Source organism: Magallana gigas, chromosome 3 (assembly GCF_963853765.1).
Source record: "Magallana gigas chromosome 3, xbMagGiga1.1, whole genome shotgun sequence".
NCBI lineage: Eukaryota > Metazoa > Mollusca > Bivalvia > Ostreida > Ostreidae > Magallana > Magallana gigas.
In genome coordinates, this window is record NC_088855.1 from 52,790,119 (window position 1) to 52,801,048 (window position 10,930).

At 34.1% G+C, this 10,930-nt stretch overlaps 1 protein-coding gene across 2 annotated transcripts; it reads left to right on the forward strand.

Moving 5' to 3' along the window:
* Positions 1–600: 600 nt before the first annotated feature.
* LOC105341070 (DNA topoisomerase I, mitochondrial) lies at positions 601–9,678 on the forward strand. Of its 2 annotated transcripts, XM_011447366.4 has the most exons (20): positions 601–719; positions 995–1,028; positions 2,012–2,757; positions 2,845–2,927; positions 3,647–3,749; positions 3,965–4,065; positions 4,236–4,351; positions 4,547–4,668; positions 4,837–4,959; positions 5,153–5,340; positions 5,502–5,565; positions 5,667–5,747; positions 5,874–6,017; positions 6,201–6,455; positions 6,660–6,774; positions 6,862–6,989; positions 7,344–7,438; positions 7,564–7,642; positions 7,948–8,018; positions 8,106–9,678. In XM_011447366.4, exons 1-20 carry the CDS (start codon positions 684–686, stop codon positions 8,206–8,208), a joined length of 2,787 nt encoding a protein of 928 aa, XP_011445668.3. In that variant the 5' UTR covers positions 601–683; the 3' UTR covers positions 8,209–9,678. The 2 variants fall into 2 exon arrangements, with proteins under 2 accessions (XP_011445668.3, XP_011445669.3); XM_011447367.4 differs by lacking the exon at positions 995–1,028.
* The last annotated feature ends 1,252 nt before the right edge of the window (positions 9,679–10,930 follow it).

Below are 10,930 nucleotides of genomic sequence, written 5' to 3' on the forward strand. Positions count from 1 at the left end.
AGCAGTATGATGTGTACATTATTATATCAGTTATAGACATTTACGCAAGCCAAGTATACCATTTTGATAATTGTACCTCTGGTAACATTGTATAAATATGGTTTGGGTGAATAAACGAATTGATTTGAATTGGATATATATATCTTTATACCAATATATCATTCATCAATATTGTTGATTGTATAACAAGTGATACACCTATTTATCAATCTGTATAATATTTCATTAAGAGAAAAAAAATTGTTGCCTTGGTGACATTACATAAGAAACCCGTCGTCATAATTCTAAGTAAGCCTATACGTTCATTATCAAAGAAACTGCACAAGAAATTAAAACGTGTAGATGATAAAGTTTACTGCTCATAGTGATTTTTAAATTATTTACATTTCCCGCCATTTATAGGCAATACAATATTCATGCACAGAATGGTCAATTTAAAATCTTTTAAATCGAAAAATGAACATATAAATTTAAAAATATCAATATTATATTGTTTTACACAGCATATGTCATTCGATACATAAGAGTAGTACAAAATACTACATGAAAAGACTATCCAATGTGAGCTGACACTCATGACGACAGCATACCTGCGCATGCGTACTCTTCATCATCTTGTACTTAGCCATTTAACGAGGAGTACACATCGTGCTGATTGTACACAAAAATAATTTTTACGGATAATGGATATAGTAGACGGAGAAACTACAGGAAATCAAGTGAGTAATTGATTTATTTGATATTCAGTCCTTTGACTCAGAAAAGAATTAATTTACTGACTGTGATGTGTCTCTTGCGCCGGTAAAAGTTCAGCTAACAAAGGACGGTGAAAACGGCTAAGTCAAGATGGCCGCAAATTTTCTAAGTCCGCATCGACCGGCTGTTGTTTTCGCCAATTTTAAATCGAGAATTCAACCCATGAATCTTATATTTGAACAGTTTAATTAGGCAAACAAAAAAAGTAGACTAAAATCTCTATTTTCCTGTCGTTTAGGAATCGGTCGTCTCGCCTGGAGCCCAAGGCAAAGGTAAGAAATTGGCTCCCATCTGCTCAGACGGTAGATATGGCCGCCAGAGACTAAGTCCGCTTGTCTGAACTGACTTAGAACAAAACAGCCATTCACCACACATCGATCTAGTAAAAAACGTTATGTGACTATAACAGTTCCACTGCTTGTGTTGAGGCGATACATGATCAAAAAATGAACTGATGAGGCAAATGTTGACAAGGGTTTAAGAAATGAATATTAATTATTTTGTGACTTTTAATTGTTTCAAAGGGAAGTAACTCTAAGAAGTTGAAATACATGTGGAAATAGTTGCCATGTAGGCCAGTTGCATGTTTTCATCTTGATTACAAGGTTAATTAAAAATGAAAATATATATAATTTTTTTTTTATTGTTTTTAAATACAAAAAGCAAATTTACTATTCAATTATTTGAGATTGATAGAGAAATGGGTAAGAGTGTTTGTGTGGTTTTTTTAGTGGGGGGGGGGGGGGGGGGGGGTGTGGAAACTTATAAGATTAAAGAAAATGAACCTACAGTGTTTCACTCTAGGGAGATGCAGGGAAATACTGTTTGAAAAAATATAGAGAGGGTCCATTACAAATTGTCTGTTATAGCTTTTAAGTGAAACAAATAAATTCTATATGATTTTTTCTCCCAGTTTGCTTGTTACCAGACTTCAAAGGAATTATAAAAAATTAGAAAAATATAAGTTTATTTTACTTAACCCCAACATTTTTGAATGATTGTATGTAGCACTATTTTAAGATCATACAAGTTTAGAAATGTTATTAAGTGAAAACTCCATTTGATATTTAATTTTGTTCTGTTGAAGGATATTAATGGAATTTATTAGTTATTGTTTGTTTAAAAAAAAATTGATATTCATTAAAATGTTCTTTCTTAGCTCTCAAATTCCAATAACTTTAATTATGAAATTCCAAGCATTTTTAATAGGTAAAAAAAATCTTATCATATTTTACATAGTTTTTCATAATTTTAGTTCTAGAACTAAAAGCAAAAATGGCTAGCAATGAGCTGAACCATGCAAACCATGCTGAGCAAAATGGACATGCCACTCTACCAATGTCCAAGGACGAAGATCGACATAAAAGCTCGTCAAAGCATTCCTCTAGCTCCAAACATGGGCACAGCTCCTCATCCTCTAAGCACTCAAGCAGCTCCAGAAAACATGGCAGTTCTAGCTCATCCAGCAAGCACAGGGACAGCAGCAGTTCCAGTTCACACAAGCATAAAGATAAAGACAAGGAGAGGAGTAGCTCAAGTTCTAAGGATAAGGATAGGAGCTCGAGCAGCAAGCATTCCAGTTCATCTCATAAACCTAGCTCGAGCAGCAGTCATAAAGAAGGCAGTTCCAAGGAGAAGAGTTCCAGCAGTAGCAAAGAAAAAAGCTCAAGCAGCCATAAGGAGGGCTCCAGCAAGCACAGCTCGTCAAGCAGTCATAAGCATAGCTCATCCTCAAGCAGTCACAAGCATAAAGATGGCAGCAGTTCGAAACATAGTTCCTCCTCTGAAAAACACAAAGAAAGGAACAAGGAGGATGCTGAAAAAGTGAAAGTAAAAACTGAGCCATCTTCTCCAATGAAATCACCTTCTCCGACAAAATCACCTTCCCCAATGAAATCGCCAGTGTTGGAGAAATCACCTAGTCGGTCCCCCTCCAAAAGGGAACCATCACCTGTGAAGCCTGTGAAAGAAGAAGATATGAGTGATGATGAAATACCTTTGGTAAGTATTTATTTTCTTGTATTTTGATTATTGATCTTCAATTATTTCAATTTCACACAGAATTTAACTTTTGATTACAAATTATAGGCCACCAGAATTAAGAAAGAGCAGCCATCAGAGAAAAGGCCCCATGACTCGGATGATGATGATGATGAACCATTGTCTGCCAGGTAAAAAAAATTCACTCTACAATTCACTTGAAAAGCAAATCTTTTTTTCCTTTTGAAATGTTTATTTGTTTGGTTCTTAAAGTATAGTCTCAGGGCTCGACATTAACGCTTGTCCGGTACCAGTTAAAAAAATATACGGACAAGTGGATATTGCTGGCCACTTGTCTGACTGGACAAGTGCATTTTTATGTAAAGAAGTCTCCAACATTTTAAAAAGAAAGTTTTGTGATAAGTTTATCCGTAGTCTCGTGATAAGTTTATCGATTAGTTATTTTGAATTTCGATCCCAACATCAAATTGCAATGCAATTGAGTTACTTATGATCGGGATTGAAGTTCACTAATTTCAAACAACTTTCAATATTGAACTGTAAAGGTGTGGTATGGAACCAATACATTTAGGAAAGACACTTTGAGTTTCCATTTAAAAAGTTATTAATTATAGCAAGAATAATAAATAAATGACTTTATTTTAGTAAAACAGAACTGTAGATTTCAAGTTGACAATATTTGATCTTTAATATTGAAATTTTTTTGGACAAGTGAAGTTAAAGTTCGGACAAGTAAATATCTTGGTCACTTGTCCGAATGGACAAGTAGGAAAAAAAGTTAATGTAGAGCCCTGAGTCTAACCTCCAATGGTACAATCTGATATTATTAAGAAAAAAACATTTAAACAGAATGATTAATGATCAATAATGTTATGTTTTTATTTTCCAGAATTGAAAAAGAGAAGAAGAAACAAAAGAAAGATGTGAAGGTTGAAAAACCCAGCAGTGCAAAGAAGAGGAAACCTGTTGATTCGGATGATGATGTTCCAAAGGTAGATAATTGTTAAAATTATTTTAAGTGTTTCCAAAGAATGCAGGTAGCAATTTTCTTTTAAGATCAGTGAAGGTTTGTGAATAAAGAGCTGTAATTGTAAAAGGTCATTTTATTTTACATCTTATTGAAGTACATGTACCACCTTAATGATAGTGCACGATCATAGTTATTACAAAAAACAGTGTATGTTAAATTATTAATATCTGATTTCAGAAGAAGAAAAAGAAGGTCATTAAGACAGAAAATATGAAACAGGAGAAGAAATCCCCATCCAAGAAAGTCAAGGAGGAAGAAACTAATGAAGTCTGGAGATGGTAAAACATTGCTTGTTTTGATACAGGATGGTTCACTTCTTAAAAATTCCAAAAAATGATCGACCAGAGCAAAGGGTCAAAGTGAAAGATCTCAAAAAGTCCACAGCTCTCAACCACCATAACTTCTGGCTGTGTGCACACAGTGGTTGATGTTTATCTTGCTGTTACAGGTGGGAGGAGGATCGCAGGGATGACGGTGTCAAATGGAACTTCCTGGAACACAAAGGACCACTGTTCGCTCCTGACTACGAACCGCTACCCAATGATGTCAAGTTCTACTATGATGGTAAGTTTACGTTACCTACAGTTCCTCTGTATCTGTGAGTGAATACAATTCATGCATTAAATTGCAATACCTGATAAATATTTTACTTTCAAATTTGTTGTGAGAGGAACATAATCTCTGTTTTTATGTGTGGATATACATGCAATGTTTTATTTGACCTAATGAGATGTTTTCCTCTTCAATGTGCTGCAACAGGTAAGGTAGTGAAACTGTCAGAACCAGCGGAAGAAGTGGCCACCTTCTACGCCAGGATGTTGGATCATGACTACACCACAAAAGATGTTTTCAACAGCAACTTTATGAAAGACTGGAAAAAGGTGTTATTTACATGTAGTTTCTGTGAAACCATAGAGTTTGTTTCAAAACTCAGTTATGTATGAAAATTGTCCACTTCATGTTTTCTTCTTCAGATGGAAGTTAAGTTTTCAACCATTGATGTGAAAAAATGGAAAGAACTAAATACAAGCTTGTATTGATTTTTATAGATGATGACGACGTCAGAGAGAGAACTAATCAGAGATCTGAAGAAATGCAATTTCAAAGATATGGCAGAATATTTCAAGCTCAAGTCAGAGGAAAGAAAAAACCGCTCTAAAGAAGAAAAAAAGGTGAAGTTTTCTGTTTGTGGAATAAAAACTAATAGAAACATTAATATGTACAAATTATTTCCTACAATCTAAATACAAATTTAGAAAGTAGAATAATTAATTAGAAAGTTGAATAATTCATCAGCTGTGTTTTATATGTACCAGTACCAAAAAAAAAAGCTTTGCAATTAAATTTCTGTTTAATATCCACCAGGCTGAAAAGCTGAACAATGATGAAATTCAAAAAGAGTATGGGTTCTGTTTAATGGATGGCCACAAGGAGAAGATTGGGAATTTTAAGATTGAGCCCCCAGGTCTGTTCCGAGGGAGAGGTGACCATCCAAAGCAGGGCATGTTAAAGAGGAGGACTCAACCAGAGGATGTTATCATCAACTGCAGCAAGTATGTCTCAACCAGTTTTTGGTTCATGTTTGCAAATATATTAAGACTGAGAGCTGACCCTCCAGATTTATGTGTGTGTATCTCCAAATGTCAAAAAGGCTGAATTAAAAAGTCTCTTTTAAGTATTTAGAGTAAGATTTTTTATATCTTTCAAATTTCAGAACTGCCAAAGTACCAAGCCCTCCACCTGGTCATAAGTGGAAAGAAGTTCGCCATGACAATAAGGTAAAATCTGATTAAAACTGGGAAACAAATAGATTTATGATATCGATTGCAGGCTATTTATTGTATTTCATTTATTAATTAATCATTCTGTTGTAATGTAGGTCTCATGGCTTGCATGCTGGAACGAAAATATTCAGGGAAGCACCAAGTATGTCATGTTAAATGCAGCTTCAAGACTGAAGGTAAGAAGTACAGTGTTTGTTTTATAGCTGAAATGCATTGCTGGTGTACATGTTTTCAATTATAGCTGAAAGACATTGCTGACATTATTTCAGTATGATTGATGTACAGTGTATTTAAATGTTTAGGGAGAGAAAGACTGGCAGAAGTATGAGACTGCAAGAAGACTTCATAAATGTGTGGACAAGATTCGGGCCCAGTACAGAGAGGACTGGAAATCCAAGGAGATGAGGATACGACAGAGAGCTGTTGCCCTGTATTTCATTGACAAGGTCAGTTGTGTGATAAATTAAGTAAGGTCAATTGTATACTCACAAAGATTCTACAGTTGCTTACTTGAATCTTCCAGCAATATTGTACATGTAAATCAGATGCAGATGACACTAATAGTATGACTTGGTTAAAGACTTGTCATGGAAGTTTATTATCACTGATTACAAAACCTCTTTCCTCAGCTTGCCCTGAGAGCAGGTAACGAGAAGGAGGAAGGAGAGACAGCCGACACTGTTGGTTGTTGTTCCCTCAGGAAGGAACATTTGACTCTGCACGAGAAATACGAGGACCAGGAGTATGTGGTGGAGTTTGATTTCCTGGGTAAGGACTCCATCAGGTACTACAACCGAATGCCGGTCGAAAAGAGGGTCTTCAAAAACCTGCAGCTGTTCATGGACAACAAGGCCGGGGAGGATGATGTGTTTGACCGACTCAATGTGAGTAGCATTGTCATTAAGTGAAGCTCTACAGAAATATTCCAAGTTATATCTGAATTTACTTTGCTTTATTTGTTGATTTTTATGAACAGTTTATGGGCCATATTATTGTGTTGTCTCTAATGGTTTAATGCACACATACAAGTACATATATGGTGTATAGTTTTGTTAGGCATACTGTGATGGATATTTTTTTTGTTACAGACGACTATTCTGAATAAACATCTGCATGAGCTGATGGACGGGCTAACGGCCAAAGTGTTCCGTACATACAACGCGTCTCGGACACTTCAGGAACAGCTCAACCTGCTGACAGAAGGTAAAAAAAAAGTCCTATTGAATGTTGTTGTGAAAACTAAAACAATCGCTGTTCATGACCTGATGTCTTGATGTTTGTGATTGACAGCTGATGATAATGTACCCAGCAAACTTCTGTCCTACAATCGCGCCAACAGAGCGGTCGCTGTCTTGTGTAACCATCAGCGGGCAGCCCCCAAAAACTTCAGTAAACAGATGGAGAACCTGCAGAACAAGGTCTGACCCAAAACAGCAGATTAAATACTTGTTACCAACCATCTTATGCATTAGTACATGACTTGTATTAATCCAATTTATATGGTAGTTTTATATAAACACTGTACTTATATTTGTATTAATGTAAAGGAAAATGTACATATTGCTCTATAAGGACTACATTCACATATGCCATATTTGACATTTTAAATTACCGTAGTTCTATCCAATCAAATATTTTTTTTAAAACAAGTGCATGAATATGAGTAAAACTTCAAATTTGATGATAAGAATTTTGATGAGGAAAGTTGTTCAAGGTAAAGCCAGGTCTTCACTCTAGTCGTTTGCTGTAAATTTTATGCTTTGTTTCTATAGATTGATGATAAAAAAGCCGCCATCAAAGAAGCTAAAAAGAATGTAAAAGATGCCAAGGCTGATTATAAAGCCACAAAAACAGAGAAAGCCAAACAGTAAGATTTATATGTCATTATCACCAAAGGACAATGTAAATCAGAGTCATTTTGAGGTAGAATTGTCTATCATTTAGTGTGTCATTGTGTGGTAGAATTGTGTATCATTAATGTGTAAATTTCAGAGCACTGACTAAGAGGAAGACCCAGCTACAGCGTCTTGAGGAGCAGCTCACCAAACTGGAGGTTCAGGCTACTGACAAGGTAAAACAGGAACAGGTTTAATTTCATTTGAAGAAATATTTAGGAAGTTGAAAGATTTTTAGTTCAGCAAATTTTCATCAGAAAGAGAACCATTGCTAGTTTTGCATAGTTTTCATGAGAAAAAAGAGTGACGCAGGCGAAACTTGTTCTTCCATAAAAGAAAAAAACATTCTCAATTTTCAAATTCTCAAGGGAAAGTGATCTAAAAAGAAAAAAATATGTTTCCATTTTCAAAAATAATGTTTCCAATTTCCAAAAATAAGTAAATTAACTCCTTTTTTACATCTTGGCATTTTTTTCTACAGGAAGAAAACAAGGAAATAGCTTTAGGAACCTCCAAACTGAATTATCTTGATCCTAGAATTTCAGTGGCTTGGTAAGGGCTTTGAAAACAATTGTAGTTTATTATTATAAAATATTTCAATCATCATAACACTAATAAGTTATCATATTTTGGTTTTAGGTGCAAGAAATGGGAAGTTCCTGTAGAGAAAATTTACAACAAAACTCAGCGTGAGAAGTTTAGATGGGCAATAGACATGGCTGAGGCAGATTTTGAATTTTAACAAAAATTATTTTTTAGATGAGAAAGTCAATTGGATACAATGGGCATGAATGAACAGTGTATGTGGCATTTAAATTTGCATGTTCAGATTGTAGATATGACATTTAAGATGCAGTATCAAATTGTCAACTGATTTTCAAAGAGATGTCTCCACATGTCATGTGTATTTAAATTATGTGTAATCTGTCAAAACAAAGCTATAGATTTATTAGTATTGATAAATTATGGTCTTCAAGACTTGTATATTTATATACATGTACTTTAGTTATTTTCCATCAGCATTGTCAGATTTATTTAGTGTTTTACTTGATAAATTGTGATTATTTTACTCTGAATTGTCCCCTTGATTTCAAATTTTAATCATGGATCAAATGCTGATATTGTTACATCATGCTTTTAGCAATTGTGTATATTTTATTGACAGTGTGTGAAAACCATTCAATATCAGGTTAGGGTATGAATTGTATGACACAATTATGACCTGCATTACCCACTCTTGCTAATGTTGATCTTCCCAAGTTATGTACAAGTTTTACTTTCCAAGGTCTTCACGTTTTAGAAAATCTTTTAGGTAATTTTAGATATTTGTTCTGGAAGTGTCATTACCATTTCTTTTTATATTATGTAAAGTTATCTAACCGTGACGTGGGTGTATAAAACAACCACTCTAATAATACAGTGTGTCTTCATTAAGACAGGCAGAAACTTGTCTTTGTGATCATCTCTATCCTTAGACTCATCATGATATTATTCCTCTCATTTTTGCATGATTTTTGAGTGTTTGCATTGCGATTTATTATTATTTATGGACTCTATATTTTTTTTCATTCTAAAAGTACATTTGTAAGGATCACACCTAATATTTTTCTTTTCAACAAATTTGAGTATTTAATCAATGTTCTAAATACAACCATTTTTGTGGAAATGAATTGCAATTTTCTTATATTTTTATTTTGATATAAACTCCAAAATTTTATATTCATTATTTAAAATACAGGATGTAATGAAAGTGCCTGACAGAAACAAAAAAAATGTTTTGATGTTTAAATCAGAAAACATCCATATCTGTGAAGTCTACCTCAGTTTTGGCACTTCAAGGTGTTCATCCACAAGTTCTTGTAGTCACACGTCACAAGTAGTATTTAGTTTTTAGTTTCTTTTATTTAGGCATCACAGGCTTTGCATGTGTCACCTTATCATAGTAGATCTCAGTCATTAAATCAGGCACTAATTAGCTACATGTAGGTTGTGTTAATTGTCAGAAGTCCCTACATCACCCTACTACACTGTGTCTCATGTTTACTGGGTTCTGTGTTGGATCATCTTGCTGACATGCTGTGTTATATCTGGTGTAATTCAATCTTGTTATGGAGCTTGTTTTTCGTTATCAATTGAACACCACTATTAAATTTTAAATCTATGTTCAGCAATCCAATATTACTGTCCAAATAAAATCTTGATATGAAATAAACAGGTGTTTATTTATATTTTCTTTAAATGTGTACCAATTATGTTAAAGGTGATAGATATGAGGTAGAATGGTTACTGTACAGTTCATGGGCAAGAAATCAAGCATCATGGTATTGTTATTAAACAAAAGTCTAATAATTTGCCTTTTACAAACTGTGTCTTGGGATTTTCAAATGAACCTCTCAAAGGAGAATGTCAGTTTATTAATAAATTCATTATCAAACTGTCAAGTGAGCTAATTTTACCCCCACTCTGAAGGAGAGGGAGTACACTTTCACCCTTCTGTGTCTCTTTCTAACAAATTTTCAACAAATATTTCCAGCGACTAGTAATAGCAGATGCTTGAAATTTTGACGCACTCTTTGTTCATGCATGCCATGGTGGGATTCATTTTTTAAACAACTCAGTTGTCAACTTCCTGTTAAATGATGACCTTGTTTATTTTTATCCTTAATTTTCAAAGAAATTTTCTTCGCACATTTGCTCCTGAAATATTTCCTCTTAAATTTGGACCAGGTAAAATATTTTATTTTGTTGTTGATTACCGGTACTTTAGGAAACCGTGCATTTTATGAACGATGAGCATGAATTCTACTCGAGCTTCACAAAAATGTGCAGACATTGACACATTGGTGAATGTACTCCATGTTGATTACTGTATACAGGGTTATTTTTGCCCCATTTTATTTTTTCCCTTTAACAATTGCAAATAGTTTCGCCCCATCTTGAATTTGCCCAGATGCAGTTAACATAGATATTATTTGCAATATAGAATTCACCCAGTCTTAAATTCGCCCTTTGACAACAAGGGCGAACATAAAGTGGGGGGGAAAATTTTCCCGTTTACAGTTTCTTTACCCAACATTTAATAACTTATGATGCACGATATTGCTTCACCCTTAATATTTTCCAAACATTCATGCAGATAAAAACATACTCATTGTGATCTACCTGCAATCTTAAAATTGTTTGACACCAGTCTTTATAATTTACATGTACCTTCTTTGCATTTCGGATAAAGTTTAGTCTATTTTCTTTATTTTCCCCTTCTTAGCTAGGTTGTCTTCCATAGATGTCCATCCATCATAAGTCGCTTGTGCTGATTGAATAAGGCATTTTACCTATTTTATAATCCAAGTAATGTTTGAATGGTACTTGTATTCGTGTATAAACATTAAAAATTGGAAATAAATTTTATTTCCAGTTCAAATTGTGACCAGACCACTAAATCTTAATTAAAACATTGTAAATAT